This window comes from Aulonocara stuartgranti (assembly GCF_965226115.1).
Source record: "Aulonocara stuartgranti genome assembly, chromosome: 7".
In the NCBI taxonomy this organism is placed as follows: domain Eukaryota; kingdom Metazoa; phylum Chordata; class Actinopteri; order Cichliformes; family Cichlidae; genus Aulonocara; species Aulonocara stuartgranti.
The window spans coordinates 41531214-41551915 of NC_138945.1; the positions used below are offsets into that span (position 1 = coordinate 41531214).

General features: G+C 44.4%; 1 protein-coding gene across 7 annotated transcripts in view; it reads right to left on the reverse strand.

Moving 5' to 3' along the window:
• apc (APC regulator of WNT signaling pathway) overlaps positions 1-20702 on the reverse strand; it is a 30767-nt gene that overhangs the window by 5797 nt on the left and 4268 nt on the right. Inside the window, exons 2-16 of one of the 7 annotated variants that reach the window (XM_082540255.1) lie at positions 6541-6693; positions 4223-4310; positions 3937-4147; positions 3488-3596; positions 3292-3405; positions 3158-3220; positions 3013-3063; positions 2836-2922; positions 2570-2747; positions 2293-2493; positions 2120-2215; positions 1863-2002; positions 1697-1774; positions 343-459; positions 47-261 (exon numbers count right to left, since the gene is read on the reverse strand). In XM_082540255.1, coding sequence (XP_082396381.1) covers positions 47-261; positions 343-459; positions 1697-1774; positions 1863-2002; positions 2120-2215; positions 2293-2493; positions 2570-2747; positions 2836-2922; positions 3013-3063; positions 3158-3220; positions 3292-3405; positions 3488-3596; positions 3937-4147; positions 4223-4310; positions 6541-6675 — 1883 coding nt within the window. In that variant the 5' untranslated portion in view covers positions 6676-6693. Of the gene's footprint in view, positions 1-46; positions 262-342; positions 460-1696; positions 1775-1862; positions 2216-2292; positions 2494-2569; positions 2748-2835; positions 2923-3012; positions 3064-3145; positions 3221-3291; positions 3406-3487; positions 3597-3936; positions 4148-4222; positions 4311-4455; positions 6083-6540; positions 6694-15987; positions 16070-20702 lie in introns of those variants that run through there. The other 6 variants (XM_082540254.1, XM_082540250.1, XM_082540252.1 and 3 more) reach the window with 6 other exon arrangements.

The following is a 20702-nucleotide window of genomic DNA, read 5'->3' on the forward strand; positions in this document are numbered from 1 at the left end:
AGTGCAAGTTCATATCCAACGCTTTGTTTACCCAAGTTTACTTTACCTGTGCGCCTCGTTGGTGGCGATAAGGCTTGAGACGTTTCGCAGGATGCCACCACCACTTTCAATTATGGCGAGTGTGTTGGTGTGGCTGCGATGCGTCAGTGTCCCCACCAAAAACGCCAGAGCACCGTCCACAGCGCAGATATCAGCCTTATTCTCTGTGCAGTGAGCCGACAGGTTCCAGAGCGCACTCAGTACAGACTTCAGCGTCGACTCCTGTAGAAGGACAGGAAGAAGAAATGGTTTCAGAGCATGCTTAGTGTAGATACATTAACAGGAGAAGAACAGAACGTTTACCTTCTGCACCTCGAGAGCGCAGCCCATCAGCGCTCGGACACTGCCGACCTCACGTAGCGTCTTCTTACTGTTAACATCAGCACGCCAGGACAGGTTCCTCAGCACGCTAGCTATCACCTGAAACAGCGAATCACAGCAAGGGGTCACTTAACAAATCTTTCTAAAGGACAGGTGGACGCTGTGTAGGGCTGCTGGATTATGGCAAAAATGATAATCACGATTATTTTCACTGAAATTGAGATCACGATTATTTGACGATATTTATTTAACCCTTTAAGACCTACTATAGAACCAAGTCCACCAGAGCTTATATTATTTTTTTACATGCTGTAGTGCCATTTGTGGGAGCATTTCAAGTTGCTATACATCAATACAACTGTTATAGCCCATATTTTAATAATATGTATGCATTAAGTCCATAGTAATTACATAAATTGCAAAAAAGTGCAATAAACTACAAAAAAAATTGAAAATTGCTTTTGTTTTGTTTACATATATTTCTACTTGGAGAAATTTAAGAGGTTTATCCCTCAAAACTTTAAATACAATAAAGTTGCAAAAAATAGTTTCCCACCACAGGAAATTTATTTTGAGTGTCTTCATAGTTTTATTTTGGAGATACAGCAAATTTTATATACTGCAGGAAAAACAAAAAACAATCCTATGATGCAAATTTGCAAAGAAAACAGCAGGTGCATCATTTCACTGTGGGAAGTGTTACGAACAGCTGATCGGATCGGCAAAGCGTGTTTCTGGAATATTATGTTTTTGTTCCTGCAAGCGCTTTTTATGCAATTTTTGCAAAGCTATATGTGGAACGAAACCGTGACCGAGGACAAGCTGATGGCATCAGATGTAAGTACAACTCCTCCGGTTTCATATGCAAAACAAATTATTGCGCTAGCTTACACGGTTCAGGTTCTACAGGGATTTAACAATAGTTACGCAAAACGGAGCTTACTGCTCTGACCGGCTTTAAAGGGTTAACAATGACTTTAAAAAATAATATAAAATAGTGTGCAACACCACTGAAGTTTTTTTTTTTTAAACTCTCTTTTCAACCAACGGCAGTCACTCTCCAAATAACTTCTGCTTAGCTTTCCGAGCTTCCCTCGGGTCCTCTTAATCAGCGGTCTCCACCCTTTTTTGCGCCACGGACCGGTTTATGCCCAACAATATTTTCACGGACCGGCCTTTAAGGTGTCGCGGATAAATGAGGGAGGGGCTAATAATCGGCTCAGTCATTTTTAATTATCGTTGAAAGCCCAGATCGTAATCGTGATTAAAATTCGATTAATTGAGCAGCCCTAACGCTGTGACATAATGGGTTGGCGGTGGAGCCATGTGTGCTTACCTGCTGCAGGTCTTCACTCTCAGACTTGAGCTGAGCGACCATTGCTCGCATGCAGCCCTTCATAGAGCACAAAGTGGCCTGAAAAAAAAAATACAACACGAGGGTCATCATCTTCCTTTCATCTGATTGGTTAATCAGTCGAAAAAGTAAATTAAGTTCCTCTTACCTTATTGGCTACATCTCCAAAGGTGAGATTGGTGAGTGCCATGCCAGCGTATCGCCGCAGAGTGATGCTGTAGTGATCGCTGCTCAGACCGAACATCTCGCAGTCCACCTGTAGCAGCTCCGCCACCGCCTGCAGACCGCCTGCAGGGACAGAACACCCCAGTGTGAGCAACAGGAAACAGGAAGCAAGGAGCAGGAAAGACGGTTCAGGAAATGAGACGGAGCGGGAAACAGGGAGGCAAACCCAGAGAAACCCACCGAGCTCGTTCATGGCGTGCCGATGCTCTTCGTCAAAGGACAGCTTCATGAGGACACAGACGGCTGGACAAATCTGATGCTCCACAGGGGACGGCACTGAGAAGACACACACACATTACACACATAACATCTGCTGACTGCTCACTGGTGGGCACGTGTGTGACTTCACTCACTGGGGTTGTCCTCCTGGTCGACACCCCTCTCATGATTCTCCTGCCAGGTCCAGCATGCCTCGCAGTAATGGCGCACCTGCTCCAACAGGTGGAGCACTCTGATCTCTCGCCGCCCTCTCTTATCGTCCGGCTGACTGTGCACAATGTTGTGGAGCGCCGCTGACGCCCGTGCGCGCGCCTCCTTACTGCCACGGGAGTTACCTAGGCAACACAAGAAAACGAGTGAGGTCACATGACAACAGGCATATGTATCACTACTGAACGACTTGACCGTTACCTAGCAACAAGGAGTCCTTGTCGTTGCCATGCAGCAGCTGAATGAGCAGCGGCAGACAGCCAGACTGACGCATAGCAATGCACGAGTCCTGTGAGCTTGACATGGCGAGCAGCGTCCGTGACATGTCGTCCTTATCGTGTGTCCCCAGCATGGACAGCAGGCTGTACACCATCTCCACCTGCCAGGGGTGACACAGGTGTACCCCGCATGTGAGACACTGTTAAACGGTACGCAGGTGAAGCAGTTTTGTTGTCAAGGAGACTTACTTTGGTTCCCAGATGGCTGGTGATTCGTCGAGGCACAGAATAGCTCGTCTCATTGGCTGGCTCGTGATCCAAACGAGTGCCTGCGCTCTGCAGCAGGAGTGACGGTTTAAAAATCAGGTTCAAAGAAGAGATTCCAAAGTAAAGATTCCAAGTGATGTTACATGACGAGTTGCTCACCTGCGCCCCAGCCAATCCGCTGCTTTCGCTCGCCCCCTGAGCACCTTCAACCTGGAGAGAAAGGAGAGAAAGTGAGGCGCAGGCTGGGTAACAGATGAGCGTGTAAGGTGAGGTGTTTGCATATGATCCTTACAGGTGAGGTTACCTGCAGCCGGGCCCCGAGCCGCAGGATGTCTTTCTCTATCTGCTGTATCCGAGCCACGCGAGTCTGAAACACAGAGTACAGGTGTCAAAACACATTTACAGATACGGGTACAGACGCAGGTGAGCTCCTCCTACCTGAGCTCTCCTCTCCATCTCCTTACAGGAGCCCAGCTGCTTCTCCATCGCTGTTCGCAGCTGATGGGCATCATACTCAAGCTGACGGCGATTTAAGTCTGTCTGTAGAGAGAACTGACACGGATGCCCTCATTAACACATTAACATTAACCAGTTTGACTCTAGCCCACTCCCACACCGTTGCAGGAGTTCTTACATTCCCAGTGAGCGGCAGACTGTCGATCCTCTTGGTGAGATCCTGCAGCTGAGCGTAGTACCAGTCCTTCTCCTTCTCCTCCTTATCCAGCTCCGCCAATAGGAGAGACCTGCCAAGGGCAGCAGCCAATCACAGGGCAGGAGAAATAGGCGGGAAAAACAAATGAAGCAAATAAAACATAGAAACAATTAGAAAACTGAATAGTCTGACCTTCTGCATCAGCTAAAAACAATTTGACCATTTGATATTCTGTGATATATGTAGGTTCTACTACATCAGCAGTATCCTCAGTAATACCTCTAAAGCATTACTGTGTGCATTTGTAGCTTAGCGTAAACATGCTCATAGTACTCTCAATACTTTCACTACTCCATTGTATTCTCTCCGTGTTCTCAGTATCTACAGTACTCTCAGTACTCTGTAGTGCTCTAACTGCTACGCAGTATTACCTCTCTTTCTCCAGCTCCTCCAGGCAGCGGTCGTGGCCGTCTCTGCCCGCAGATGGCAGCCCTCTCCTGGGAAAGGCAGCACTTGTTGAGGGGCCTGGAGCTCCGGAGCCTCCCACTGCTCCTACAGGAGCTCCAGAGGATGAGGAGGTGGAGCCGGGGGCTAGGAGAGGGCGGGATCGGGACTTAAAGCCGGCCGAATCAAGACTCAGCTCTGAGGGTGGGAAACTCAGTGAGCACATGCTGAGCTGCTTCTTCTTCGACCTGCGTCTGGATGTGTCAGACTCACCTTTTAACCGTCCAATGAGCTCCAGCTGAGAGCCACAAGCCTCCCCAGACTCTTCTTCTATGGTGCCCTGAAGCTGCTTCAGCACTTCCTGCTCACAATGAGAAAGAAAACAAAGAGGATAAAATCAGTTCCTACTCTGACCCTCTAATACTCTCTCTCACACACTCACACGCTGTTTCTGCAGCACACAGAACAAAACGCGTCGCTTTCAGAATAAAGCAGAGATCACTCACCACGATGAGTCGGCAGCGTTCAAACAGAGACATGATGGAAACCAAACTCACTCTGACCGTCTTCACTCATCGACACAAACCAGGAAATGGGAAACAGGAAGTAGGAAGTGAGGGTGTGTTTGGAGACGAAGGACGGGACAATAACGAGAACAAAAAACATGAACAATAAAGATCCAACTTCAAGATGACCGACCACGAGAGAAACTCCAACACGCTGAAAACGTGCAGGATGAGCTCCACGGAGCAGGAAAAATATGAAGAATCGAAGTTCAGTAAAATCACAGGGAAGAGAGGAAGAGGACAAAATGCTGCAAACAGGAAGAAGAAAACTGATGGAAAAAGAGTTAAAAGGACAGAGTGCTCACTCTGCCCGTTTCCTCCATATCACGCCAAAGATCCTCTGACGCCTCATTCTGACCAACAACAACGAGCTCATTCTCCCGGTCCGCAGCACGTGATTGGACAAAAACAGCAGTGCAGCTATTCTAGGCCTTAGGGCGAGAGACACCGGTTGCATACGCAGAGAGAAAGAGCAAGAGAGAGAGCGCAAAACAAACACACACACACACGCATAAAGTTTTGCTCTTGCAGTCAGCTGACTAATCACTGCAACAGCAGGGGCGTGGCCACACGTATGAACACACATGTGACACCCTGTGATAAGTAGGGATGGGTATCATTTAGGTTTTATCCGATACCAGTACCAAACCGGTACTTTTGAAACGGTGCCGGTGCTCAAACCGGTGCTTAAAGAATGGAGAACACAAACTTTGTCCAAAAACCTCTCATGTTTAACTGTTTTCCACTTTTTCTTTGGTCATTTTAGCCTTTTTGGCCAGGGTGAAAGGAGTATCTGCAATCAAACAAGAAGACAGCCGCATGGAACTACGACGCTGTTTGCTAGTTCACCTTACATGCATTAATGCTCGTTTGTGTTGTTGTGTTTGCACATCTCTGTTGCTTGTGGGGCTCGCACACAAGAATTTCACTCGCATGTGCTGTGCCAGTGTGCCTGCACATGTGATGTGACAATAAAAAGTGATTTGATTTGATTTGATTTGATTTAATGTAATAACGTGGTTAGCCTACTCAACCTAAATTACACATGAACAACATTAAGCTACTCACGCAGAGAAGAACAGCTGCTGCTGCCATCATCATCCGTCATCATTTCTGCTACACTGGCAGGGCTAGGGGCCAGGACTCTCCTCTTCGTGTTTTTGGGGGATGTTGCTAACTCCGGTCCGATAACAGGCACCACACCCGCAGTAGATGTGCACGGCGTGAGGTCTCGCAGCAAGCTATCAAATACGGCGCATTTCTCAGCTTATAAAAAAAACGCTATGCGTCACCAGGTGTTTCATCAGATTCGAGGAGTTACCTCCTTTGCACAGTATCACCTTAAAGCACTTGTTGCAGGCTGCTGAGTTTGCAGCTTTTGCTGTGAAGTACAGCCAGACCTCTGACCGCTTCACCTTGGGCGTTTTTAATCTGTAGCTCTGCTCTAAAAGAACGTACGTACCTGGGCCCGCCTACTACACTTGCAAAGGTAAAATGATTGGCTAGAATCCAAAGTGTATGACATCTCAGGAAAAAAAAAAAAGCACCGAAAAAAAAGCACCGAAATGTGCGCTGCTTTTCGGTCTGGTTACTACCGTTTATGTCAGAACACACCGGTACCCATCCCTAATGATAAGTTTTTAAAAAAAAGAAAAAAAAAAGCCTTTATTAATTTTAATGGCCATCATTTTAATACAGTCTTTACACTGAGTTGTGGTCACTGCGCCCTCTTATGGCAAACAGAAATTCAGCTTTAGCAGATAATCAACTTCAAGAAGAGAACTGGAACAGATTGATAAAGTTTAAAACAGCTGTGAGTCACAGACTGAAAAAACTTTATTTAAATCTTATCTGTTTGCAGTTTTAACTGGAAGTTTGAGGGAACATTTGAACATCTGATGTTTCTGATGTGAGCACTGCCACCTACAGAGCCTGACTGATCAATATATTTAAACCATTAGACACACACACGCACACACACACAGGCACGCACACAGAGCAGCACCTGCTCAGATAAGCACTCACCTTCATGTTGGAGGCCTCTGTCTCCAGCTTGGTCAGGTGGTTGGAGTTGTCCTGCAGCTCCTGTCTCAGGTTTGAGTTCTCCATCTTTAACACCTCGACCTGCCTCAGCAGCTGGTCATACGACGCCGCCGCCATGTTGGACCCGAGTGTGACCTGCAGACAGACAGCAGCCAATCAGAGTGCATGTGGGCAAGGACAGGGGTGTTTACGTGTTTTCAAAGGCGGAGTTGAACTCAACAACAATACCTGAACTTAGATACTAATAAAGTTTTATTAAAGAGATGCCAGCAGCCAGTAATCAATAAGCTTACTGATCTGCAGCACAAAACATCTGCATAAACATGAGAACCACCACTCAAAAGCCCCACCCACACCTGAAGCCCCACCCATATGGGAACAGCTGGTCTGTTGAAGATAATAATGATGAAGTGCAGCAGTTACTGACACTTCTTGTGTCCCAGAGCAAACCTCTGTACAAAGACTACTATTAATGGACCCTGCAACATGTTACCATGGCAATGGTACAGAGACAGTGTGACCGCAGTATAACACAGAGCGTCACAGGAGATAATGTCACAAAAGATCAGAACCAACGTGTAAAATTAAAATGACGATAAATCATTGAGGAACTTTTCCTCGAAAGAAAAGTGAGACATGACAAAGTTGACAGACCTTATTCCTCCACGTTTCGAAGGACAGCGTGGAAGGCCAATGAGAGAACAACACTGTTTCCGCCAATCATGTGGCTGGAACAGAGTGGGCGATCAAAAATGAAATGAAACACTCGAGCGACAGCGTTACAGACCATGGTGTCCCAGCAAATGAGGGTGAAGACGACGACCTCTGAAGCAGCGTCATCCTTCAGAGCACGCTCAGTGCTCACTTCCTCCCATACTGCGTTTTAGAACACAAATATCTGCAGTGACATCATAAACACATCAGCCTGCTTTATTGTTGTTTCCCATGATGCTGTGCAGCTGTTCATATGGTATTATTATTTTATTATCAACATTATTAACATTAACCCTGTGGAACTCCATAATTAACCTTAGTGTGAAGAGGACCACCACATGAACAAATTGGAGTCTATTAGATAGATATGATTCAAACCACTGCAGCACAGTACCTGTAATACCTACAGCATGCTCTATTTGTTCTAATAGAATATTATGGTCAACAGTATCGAACGCTGCACTAAGGTCTAGCAGGACAAGCACAGAGACGAGTCCACTCTCAGAGGCCATAAGAAGATCATTTGTAACCTTCACTAAAGCTGTTTCTGTGCTGTCATGAGCTCTGAAACCTGACTGAAACTATTCAAATAAACCATTCCTCTGCAGATGATCTGTTAGCTGTTTGACAACTACTCTTTCAAGGATTCTTGTTATGAAAGGAAGGTTGGAGATTGGCCTGTAATTAGCTAAGACAGCTGGGTCAACAGATGGCTCTTTAAATAACAGTTTAACTACTGCTGGCTTGAAGGCTTGTAGTACAGGACTGCAGTCTTGTAGGAATAAGGTCTAAAAGACATGTTGATGGTTTGATGATGGAGGTTGAAGGAGAAAGTAATTGCTGAAGTTAACTCAGAAAGATTCATTGGAGAAAAAGACTAAATCAGGGGTCGGCAACCCTAGGCACGCGTGCCACAGTTGGCACGCGTGCGGGTTAACTGATGGCACGTTAACCTGGCCATCGGGCATACTGGGCATTTGCTCGGTGGCCCGGTGACTTCTTTTTTTTCTTCTTCTTTGTAACGGTATAAACAATGAAAGGTGGTGGATTGGCCAGATGCTGGTCGGTGTGTAAAAATTACTCAGTTGTTTGGTGATGGCTATGGCGGTGCTTCCTCAGATTTCGTTTAGGTAGAGTTTATTTTCGTTGTGCTGACTTTTTAGTCAGTTGCAATAACTCGTACTGCATGCTAGCTAGTAGGGATGTACGGATCGATACTGAAATATCGATTCCTCCGATACCAGTCATTTATGTTCTAGAATCGATTCTCACATTAAAATATTGATATTTTAGTAATTTAGGGTAAATTTGTAGTTTATCATTAACAAGAACACAGTGGAAAGAAACTATATCATTCGGATTGTCTACATTGGAAGGAACTACTTCCTCTTCCACCTTTCATAGTCATGTGCGAAATACGGCTGTATAAATGCCTCGCAGCCCCTTAGCGTGCGCACTCACAACAATGGCTGAACATAAATGGAGTCATGTGCGGACGTATTTTACATCCACAAACAGCCGAGACGTGGTTTGCGATACATGTGGCAAGAAAGTGAGGTGTTGTGGCAACACCACTAACCTTGTCAAACATCTCAGAGCAAATCATATCACAGAAAAAGACGATCGTATGTTGAGGTGAACTGAAGAGGAGGAGTGGACAGGGACAGGTGCTGCTAGGGCAAGACAAACGTCTCTCACGGAGTCCTTTAGTGCTGCAGGCGAGCAAGGTGTTCAAATAGCGCACAACTTCAGGTTTTTTATTTCTATATGATTAATTCTGCATTATTAGGTAAGAACAAGTAATCTGATGTCCTGTAATCATTATGACGCTATAATTTGAGATACAATAAAAGATGCAATAAATAAAATACGTTTTTGTACAAAGTATCGTATCGGAATAGTATCGTCGATACCACCCTGAATTTTACTTGGTATCGGATTGGAAAGGAAATCAGTGGTATTGCATATCACTACTAGCTAGCATGACGGAGTTTCTATACAGCTAGGTGGCTGCTTTGATGTTACTGATGTTGAACCGTCCCGTAAAAAGACGGAATCGTCCCGCATTCAGAGAAAATGTTACGCGTTTCGTGTTGAGCTGAAAAGGAACAGTTTGTCCCGTAATTCAGCTAGAATGGGGGTGAGACCGGACAGTGTGCGCACCGCGGATGACGTCAGTGCGCACACTGTGTCTGAGGAGGATGTGCGGAGGTGCTTCAGGAAGGTGAACGCACGCAAAGCTACTGGTCCGGACGGGATTCCCGGCCGCGTCCTCAAGTCATGCGCGGCTCAGCTGGCTGGAGTGTTCACACACATCTTCAACCTTTCCCTCTCTCTGTCTGTAGTCCCAGCCTGCTTCAAAATGGCCACCGTCGTCCCTGTACCCAAATCCTCCACCATCTCCTCATTGAACGACTGGCGACCTGTAGCCCTGACCCCCATCGTAAGCAAATGCTTCGAGAAGCTGGTCAGGGACTTCATCTGCTCTGCACTACCCGACTCACTGGACCCTCTACAGTTCGCATACCGCCACAACAGGTCCACTGATGATGCCATAGCCCTGACACTACACACTGCCCTGTCACACCTGGAGAAGAGAGACACGTATGTGAGGATGCTGTTTGTAGATTACAGCTCAACATTCAATACCATCGTTCCCTCGAAGCTGGACAGGAAACTGCAGGATCTAGGACTGAGCAGCTTCCTCTGCAGCTGGATCCTTAGCTTCCTGTCTGACAGACGCCAAGTGGTCAGACTGGGCAGCATCACCTCATCCCCCGTCACACTGAACACTGGTGCTCCACAGGGGTGTGTACTGAGCCCTCTCCTGTACTCACTCTACACCTACGACTGCACAGCCACTAACAGCTCCAACATCATTGTGAAGTTTGCGGACGACACTACAGTGGTGGGTCTTATCACCAATGGTGATGAGACGGCTTACAGGGAGGAGGTCAGCGCCCTGACCCACTGGTGTCAAGACAACCATCTCACCCTCAACGTCGCAAAGACAAAGGAGTTGATAGTGGACTTCCGGAGGTGCAGAGAAGTACACACCCCCATCACCATCAGCGGCGCTGCTGTGGAGAGAGTGAGCAGCTTCCGGTTCCTTGGCGTACATCTGGCTGAGGATCTTACGTGGTCAGTACACACAAACAAAACAGTGAAGAAGGCGCAGCAGCGCCTCTTCTTTCTCAGGAGACTGAAAAGATTCGGCATGAGCCCCCGCATCCTCAGGACCTTCTATCACTGTGCCATTGAGAGCATCCTCACTGGATGCATCACCACCTGGTATGGCAACAGCACCGCCTACAACTGCAAAGCTCTCCAGCGAGTAGTGCGGTGCTCTGAACGGATAATTGGAGGTGAGCTTCCCTCCCTCCAAGACATCTACAGGAAGCGCTGCCTGAGGAAAGCGGGGAGGATCATCAAGGACTCCAGTCACCCCAGCCATAAACTGTTCAGACTGCTTCCATCAGGAAGGAGGTTCTGCAGCATCCGGTCCCGTACCAGCAGACTGAGAGACAGCTTCTTCCACCAGGCCATCAGACTGCTGAACACGTCATAGACACCTCAGCTTCACTACTGGAACTTCAACATTATGCACTCCACACTGTATATAAATGCCACTTGTTTTGCACATATTCAACTCTGTATATTTTATTTTATTTATTTTATATATTCTATTCATTGTTTACTCTATTTAATTTGTAAAATATGTGTACACACACACACACACACACACACACACAGAAAAATATTTAGTATACACATCCAGAAATGCATATACTATTATATATTGTACATATATTTATTAGTTTCAGATGTAGCCATTCTTGTATTTTGCTTGTTTACATTATTGTATTTTGCACAACTCTGTTGCTTGTGAAGCTCGCACACAAGAATTTCACTCACATGTGCTGTACCAATGTACCTGCACATGTGATGTGGCAATAAAAGTGATTTGATTTGATTTGATTGGAAAAAGACACAAAGCTGGATTTATTCTGTCGTTACGCTGCACAGCTGCCTCTTCTTCTCTCATTCTCTCCCCTCCCTCTCCTGTTGCTACTTCAATCATGAAACGGTGTAAGTGTCACAGAAATGGCTTATGTATAAAGAAGTTTAATAGATGGTTCTAGCAGTTAAAATGTTCTTGCTCGTACGTTTCTGTGGTCAATATTGTAAGGGTGTGTTTATCTTGTCACAAAGAACCAGTTTTGTTACACCGCTATTATCGCGAGGTTTGGGCGTGATAGTATAGGCTGTGAGCCCACGTTTAATAATCACGCTAAGGAGTCCAGCGAGCTATCTGCAAAGGCCTGGTTAGTCTACCAGTGGTACAAGGTATTTGTCATTTGCCATAACTGTATTGTGATATTGTGAAAATTTGTAATGTATGGTGTTCTAATTATTTTATGTTTTAATTTAGAATGCACAAGACTGTAAAGCTATTCTTCTAGGACCTCCGAAGTGGCAGGCGGCCACGAGGTAATTTTTGTTGTTAAAGCACAAGTGTTACTTTTGATAGACTGAAGCGCTTAAAGCCTTTGTGTTTTATGTTTGTAGTTTTCACGGCGTTCAATAAATGCAGCGAAGCGCCCGTCTTGAAGAAGCCGTGCCTGTGTTGTCATTTCGGAGTTACAAACGGATCAATGATCAGCTGATCGTCTCTCTTGTTTGTTTATCGCCCACTTTGCGCCAGAAAGAGGAAACCAGCAGATGTCGCGCTAAACAACAGCAGCACGTTTAAGCTTGATCAGCTTTTGTTAGAATGTATTTAATATTACTTTCTAGTAGCTGATGTTTGCTGGAGCCACAGCTGTAAAGCTGCTGGTCATGATATTGGTTTGGTTATCTGGTGAGAGGGAAACATGAAGATGAAACCAGGAGATGTCCTTACTGAATCATCAGAGCTGAACAGGTGACATGAATGAGTTGTAGGGAAGTTATGAACTGTTTCTGAGAGACAAATAACACCAGGATCCTGTATTTCTAAGTAGCTGACAGCTGGTAACTGTGCAGGGGCGGGTCTAGCAAAGTTTTGCCAGGGGGCCAGGTAGGGCATTAACAGGGAAAGGGGGGCACAAAGAAATACTTTCTCATTCTCATTTAAAATATCTAGCTTTTATTAAATAATTATCTGAAGCTTACAACCAAAGTTTTTATCTGACGTAAAATGTATAGAAATCATACATATAACATCGAAGCAGCTGGAATCCACAGCTGTGCGTGTTCATGGAGCTTGCATTTTCACCTGCTGGACATCACTAATTGACATATTAAACTGTCTTCAGAACATTGCATTTTGTTTGACCTAAACATTAAATAAGACATAAGCTCTGTGTAAGGCCCACGTGGACGATAGATAATAAGAATTAACAGTGTTTTTTCAGTTTTTCAACTAGGGTGGACAAGGTTAAGCATCCTGCTTTAAAATGAATTAAAATGCTGTCTGGCTCCAGAGGTTGGAGTGGAAGACTGCTGCCACCCCCTACCCACCCAGGGTAATTTTAATTACTTTCCAGGCTAAATTCTAAATTAATGATTTAGAATTTCCTCTCCAGCTTACGAGTTATCTGCTTCAAGGTGCGCGTTTGAAGGTTAAACCAGGGCGACAAGTACTTCTGATTTAAGGCTCTCTTTTTCACTGGAGCTACAGTATCCATACATAGTGAGGAGGTAAAATTATTAACAAGATAACCAACCTCTGTTGGAGTAGCGTTCAGGTAGCTGCTCTGCTTTGTGTTGATACAAAGCATTGAAGATGATAACAGCGAGTGAATTACATTCTTAAGCTTATTTACAGCACTTTCAGAAAGAAATCTACTTTGATGACATCTACTCCCACTGCTGTGGAATCCATTATTGTAAAATTAAATGTAATTAGGAAATGATGAGACAAGAGAGGGTTTTCAGGAAACACTGTTAAATGTTTAGTTTCTATGCCATATGTCAGAACAAGACCTGAGCTGAGCAATGTTGTATTTTACTGCAGCACACAGCTCACCAATGACATTTTTGATCTGTAAGAGCACCTGATAATTTGGTCATGTGATTCTAAGTGTAACCCCCAGATCAGCTACAGTGGGGCAAAAAAGTATTTAGTCAGCCACCGATTGTGCAAGTTCCCCCACCTAAAATGATGACAGAGGTCAGTAATTTGCACCAGAGGTACACTTCAACTGTGAGAGACAGAATGTGAAAAAAAAATCCATGAATCCACATGGTAGGATTTGTAAAGAATTTATTCGTAAATCAGGGTGGAAAATAAGTATTTGGTCACCTCAAACAAGGAAAATCTCTGGCTCTCACAGACCTGTAACGTCTTCTGTAAGAAGCTTTTCTGTCCCCCACTCGTTACCTGTATGAATGGCACCTGTTTGAACTCATCATCTGTATAAAAGACACCTGTCCACAGCCTCAAACAGTCAGACTCCAAACTCCGCCATGGCCAAGACCAAAGAGCTTTCGAAGGACACCAGGAAAAGTATTGTAGACCTGCACCAGACTGGGAAGAGTGAATCTACAATAGGCAAGCAGCTTGGTGTGAAAAAATCAACTGTGGGAGCAATCATCAGAAAATGGAAGACATACAAGACCACTGATAATCTCCCTCGATCTGGGGCTCCACGCAAGATCTCATCCCGTGGGGTCAAAATGATCATGAGAACGGTGAGCAAAGATCCCAGAACCACACGGGGGGACCTGGTGAATGACCTGCAGAGAGCTGGGACCAAAGTAACAAAGGTCACCATCAGTAACACACTACAACGGCAGGGAATCAAATCCCGCAGTGCCAGACGTGTTCCGCTGCTGAAGCCAGTGCATGTCCAGGCCCGTCTGAAGTTTGCCAGAGAGCACATGGATGATACAGCAGAGGATTGGGAGAATGTCATGTGGTCAGATGAAACCAAAGTAGAACTTTGTGGTATAAACTCAACTCGTCGTGTTTGGAGGAAGAAGAATACTGAGTTGCATCCCAAGAACACCATACCTACTGTGAAGCATGGGGGTGGAAACATCATGCTATGGGGCTGTTTTTCTGCCAAGGGGACAGGACGACTGATCCGTGTTAAGGACAGAATGAATGGGGCCATGTATCGTGAGATTTTGAGCCAAAACCTCCTTCCATCAGTGAGAACTTTGAAGATGAAGCGAGGCTGGGTCTTCCAACATGACAATGATCCAAAACACACCGCCCGGGCAACAAAGGAGTGGCTCCGTAAGAAGCATTTGAAAGTCCTGGAGTGGCCTAGCCAGTCTCCAGACCTCAACCTCATAGAAAATCTGTGGCGGGAGTTGAAAGTCCGTGTTGCTCGGCGACAGCCCCAAAACATCACTGCTCTCGAGAAGATCTGCATGGAGGAATGGGCCAAAATACCAGCTACTGTGTGTGCAAACCTGGTAAAGACCTATAGTAAACGTTTGACCTCTGTTATTGCCAACAAAGGTTATGTTCCAAAGTATTGAGTTGTATTTTTGTTATTGACCAAATACTTATTTTCCACCCTGATTTACGAATAAATTCTTTACAAATCCTACCATGTGGATTCATGGATTTTTTTTTCACATTCTGTCTCTCACAGTTGAAGTGTACCTCTGGTGCAAATTACTGACCTCTGTCATCATTTTAGGTGGGGGAACTTGCACAATCGGTGGCTGACTAAATACTTTTTTGCCCCACTGTAAACATATGACATCACTTCCTGTTTAACCTTAAAATGAATTCGGCACAATGATGACATCACATCTGGAGGGTCAGCTGATCTTTCATGTCAATAATTGAAATTACAGAGAGCTTAGATTATTGATGATCTTCAGAGCTAAATATAGAAACATCTAAATTGTAATTAAAACAAGCTATTTGCCTGCCTGGTGACAGGACGGCCAATCAGCACAGGAGGTCCTAACGCAGTTACAATGAGGGAGGGCGGAGCCTCTCAGCTCCACCTGCACAAATAGTTTGACCTCTTACTGACCAATCACAGTGCTTTATCTACGCCACAACCACAGAATCAACAGATAACCTAACAGGGTGCCCTTAACTAGATGGGATATACATAATGAAACCTTTGCACACAAAAGGATTGGTGCCAGCTGAACCAGGAACCTTCCTGCTGTGAGGCGACACACTGACCTCTGCAGCACCAATCCATAAATATCTGATCACACTGATCAGGTTTGAACAATCAGAAGATCAAATTGAACTTGCTGCACCAACAAAGAATCCAGCAGTACTACATACAGTACTAAAATAACAGTACACCATATGATACTGGTAAAGTTATTGATCCAGGTGCTGATTATTGCCGTTGACACAGCAATCAATAACTAGGACAGACAACATCTCTTCTTTCCTGCACCAGCCAGACGCCATTTTCTCTCCCTCCTCTTTCCATCATCTCTGAACCTCCTCCTCTTCATCCCTCCATCATCACCCCCCACCCACCCCCTCAATCCTCTCAGTCTCTCAACGACCCCCCCCCCCTTCCTCCTCCTCCTCCTCCTCCTCGTCTGCAGCACAAACAGAGGATGAATTAAATCCTCTGGAGAACGACAACAGCACAATGAAAGGAACTCCCCCCCAAACCTCCACCCTCCCTCCGCTCTCCCCCCTCCTACTTCCTCCCGTCCACCTCCTCTTCCTTGGCAGATACAAAGGAGGAAAAAGGATGGAGGGATAGAGGATAAAGACAGAAAATGGCAGCTCACCCCATCGCGTTCGCCTCCATCAGCCTGCCTCTCTCTCCGTCTGAGAGACAGAGTGCAGTCAGCTGGGCTCTCAGGCAGCCAATCACAGCCCAGAAACACACATAGGCAAAGAAGGGAGGGGCAGCCCCCACTGCTCCCAGCATGCTTTGCAGCAGGCTCTGCAGGCAGACTGACCGGGTTGAGACACACACACACACACACAAGTAAAAGGTGAACCTTTATTTTACTGATAAAAGCTCAAAGAACCATTTTTAGTGTTTTTAACCAACGCACACACAGACGTGGGTTCAGAGATCAAATGAGACGGTGAGCTCAACATCTGTGGGTTAAAGGATAACACAGTTTCTGCACTGTGAGGACATGTCAGAGAGTAAACATCACTGACTCTCCTCCGCCGTTTGCTCTTCATGTCATCAACACACAATGAGTGATGTCATTGGGTCACATCAGCTCCTCGTATCTCTTTCCTTTGTCACCTGGTCAATCTCGACAACATATTTTTGTGTTTTTGCCTCAAGTCAAACAAATTTGCTTCTTCCACCTTCAGCAGGTTTCTTGACTATTTTGCAGAGTACTTTTCGAGGTGGGAAGTAGAGCAGGGCGATATGACCAAAAATATTTATCACGATATATATTTGAAAATTTGCGATAACGATATAACTGACTATATAATTTCTGTGAGACAAAATACAACTCCACAACTTTACTAGCACAAAAAACACCCATCCACTCATTTTACTTAAACAAGTAGCTGTTTTTATATGCATTAAAGCTATATAAAAATGTAACAGTGCAAATGCAAATTCCTTGCTGAAAGTTTAACCAAAATGCATTTCCAGTAGAAATGGGCTGACATATCCTGAGCCATAACCATGTATAATATCCACTGATGTTAAAAAGAGGTGCTTTGCAACATTCAACTGCAGTGTGCCAAATAAAAAAGTCAAATACGTATTTTTTGGACCATAAGCAGGGCTCTAGACTAACTTTTTGCCATGGGCGTACCGGTACACCTAACTTTAAAAAGTTAGGCGTACTGGCACAAAAGTTAGGCACACACAAATTTTATAATAATTTATATAATTTAATGTGTTTTTCTGGATACACTGTGCTTTTTCACCATTCAAAGATTGATGACACCGTGTCAGAGCACTGGCTATGAATTTCAGAAGGATCAGGCCTTAACATAACAGAAAAGTTAGCAATAGTTCTTTTCCTATTGCAGCTACATCCACTTCTGTCGTGCCTAGGCTGCTCACTAGGGCTGGGTATCATCACTGATTTCTATAATCCATTCAATTCCGGTTTTCAAAGTCCCGATTCGATTCAACTTAGCCTCAGACAGTCAGAAATATTATAATTCTGATCATTTATCAGTACTGACTTCATCAGAATTGTGAACATCACAGCAGGTGCCTTTGTGTGAAAGTAACACAGAAAAACATGAAGGCCTGGTCTGGCTTTTTATAGCAGATAACCTTAAAAATATTCTACAATGTTCTGCATATAAAGTTTACATTTTTTCAGTACTGAACAACAGAAAAAAAATAGGCTTTCTTGTCCGAGGTCATTTAAGTGAAAAAAAGAATAGAAAAAGACAGCAGCCACAGCGCTGTAAACAACGGTAGACTGGTGGGTAATAAGCGAATGAATAATACAGAAAACAGAGATTGGAGACGGGAAACTGTTCTTGAAGTATAGAGAGAGAGCTAGCTGTGCATGGAGTGTGATTTTAATAGTCGTGGAAGCAAAACAGCAAAATTCATGACGACATTGATCAAATGTGAAGCGCAGTTTGCTGCTTCTTTTGCTGCTGGCTCTGTGAATTTTGGTTGGAGAGACAAAACCTGCAGCTCAGAATCAGCACAAAAAGACGTAAACACAGCGCGGACCGGACACATCAGAACCGCTAAGCTCCGACAGCGTGTCCGTCTACGGGCCGTCGGGTGAGAAAGCCAAGAAAGACAAAGTTGATTCTGATGCGTCGGGTCCGTTCTGTGTTTACGTCTTTGTGTGGAGACCGTGTACCTGCTCTCATCTGCTGTTTGGTTGTTGTTGAAATGGTTTTGTGAGCTTTAATCTGGCGTTTCTGGCAAAACACAGTTATATTTAAAAGTCGATTCAGGATTTAATGAATTGATATCGCTTTATTCAAGCTACTCACCTCCCACTTCCACCTGCACTTTCAACTGGACCACAGCCAATCAGAGAGGTCCCGCCCCTTACTATCTGTGATTGGTTTAGTCCACGATAGGGGCATAATGTGTGTCTGTTGTTGACTGTCACTACCCGATCCATACCGGAAACCCGATCGGTACCCCGCATGCGCAAATCTTACGTCACTTCCTCTCTTTGCCAACATTGCGACATTCAATATATTTGAATGATACGGTTATCGCCCAGTTAGCTCCTAGCATTTCTCAACAGCTCTGCCTCCTTTTCGACTGCCCGGGACATTTAAACAATGGATAATCCGTATACAAAGAAATTCATGCTTTTCTCCTCAACAGAGAGTGTCCCCCGATTGAGCAACAGCGCCGTAAAATAAGAAGAACGGCGCCTAATTACAGAGTTAATAATGCAGACTTTGTAATATCTCACGTGTAGATTCATCAGCCAGATGAAGTGTTTACTGACAATTGACAGTGATAGCGTACATCATCATCACTATTCCAACAATCCTCTCCTCACAGACAAGCATAAACACACTCGACTATCGCTAAATCAGATTTAACACACGTTTGTAATGACGATAATTCAGTTTATAATAGGGTTTATTCGCTCGGTCAGCAGGTGGTGGTATCCTCGTACACTGGGGAGTAAACTGCCATTAAACGAGCAGAAGAAGAAGAAAACATCTGCACATGCGCGGTACGGATCGGGTAGACCCGATTTGTACGGTCAGACTTTACACATGCGCAGTAAGGATCGGAGAGTCCTGATCCGTAACTTTCTTTTTATTTTTCGTTTTTGTCTACATTGTACTGAAATGCTTCATTATTGCAAACATTTTAAGATATACTTGTTATTCTTAACATCTTAACAGATACTCTGACCCATAACTATCGTAAAACGCTACGACCGGAAGTAGAAACCTTTCGCGCATGCGGGGTACCGATTGGGTTTCCGGTACGGATCGGGTAGTGACATTGACCACAGGGAAGGTTGCAGTTTTTTTTTTTTTTTGCTACCCGAACAGTTGGTCGCACAGGTGCAACCAAAAAATTTTTTTAGTCGCACCACTGAAAAATTTGGTCATATTTGCGACCAAATTGGTCGCACTCTAGAGCCCCGATAAGGTGCATGGGGTTATAAGGCACATTAAGCAAAACAAAGCAGTCAGATAAATCAAACTTTATTCAACTCATTCTTCTTGCTTCCTCCACTTCTGTACCATTGATTCATTAATGCTGTATTCTATCACAGCTGCTCTATTCCCATGTTGTTGCAGTATATTAATGACTAACCTCGTATTGTGGATGGATTATCTCAGTTGTTCTCCTGACTGAAGTTTGGTCCATTTACAGCATCCTGCCATGCGATTGCATTTGGAACCTTCACGTTAACTTTTATCGAGTGGAAAAGTGTTAGCGTTCATCCTTGAGCTTCACAGTTTATGTTATGCTAACACAGCTGTGTCGCTAGCCTCGTTATATACCAGCTAGCCCAACTTCAGTAACCCTACAAACGTCACTGCTGTTTAGTTTCCTGTCTTCATTTATGTTAGAAATGATAGCAGAGCTGTACATTTGAATTTTTTCAGAAATCTCTCAGTCAGAACATGCTATACCATGTTTAGGTAACTAGCGAAACTAGCGAAACTAGCGAGCTAGCTTCCACCAACTTCTAACTCCGTTAAATGTAATGAATTCTATTTTCATGGATGCCTGGATGTTAAACTTCATAGTTACACCTGGTAAAGCAGCAATGCTGATCATTTCATTAAAGATAAAAGTATTTAGACAGTTTTAAACTCTCAGGGATGTTCGTTTGACTTCGGGACTTTATTAAAGGACAGAGTTTAGGACCCAGATTACTCCCAGATTTACAAGCACCTTAGTCTGACAAATACGGCAATAACGACGGCCCGCTTGCATGTTCTACAAAAAAAAAAAGTGCTTTGTTGTGTATCTGTTGGACAAACACCAAACCAGTTTAGCTGCACCATTTTTACAAAACAATTCTGGCTCATCCGTTTCACTCAACAATCTACTTTCCCCATTCACATTTTCCGTTACCGTGCATTCTCCGTGCTTTTTCGGCGCTGCGCATGCGCGTTTTACCCATACTCTGTCGCAATATGTCATTTTCTTATTGTTGCCTAGCTTTGTACCGGTATTACCGTGAACGGTATAATATGGCCCAGCCCTAATTGACACTAGACAAAATACTTTACAACTCCACAACTTTATTAGTGCAAAAAAACCCAAAAAAACATCAATGTATTTTCACTTAAACAAGCAGTTGTTTTTTTATGTGCATTAAAGTTATATAAAAATTTAACAGTGCAAAAGCAAATTCCTTGCTGACAGTTTAACCAAAAGGCATTTCCAGTGGAAATTGGCCAACATATCCTCAGCATAACCATGTATAATATCTACAAAACTTAAAAAGAGGTTATACACACACAATACGGTAATATTATGTTGAAGCACAGTACGTATCACTCCACGAGGCTCCTGCCTACGATAACCGTAATGCTCCGACAATCCATC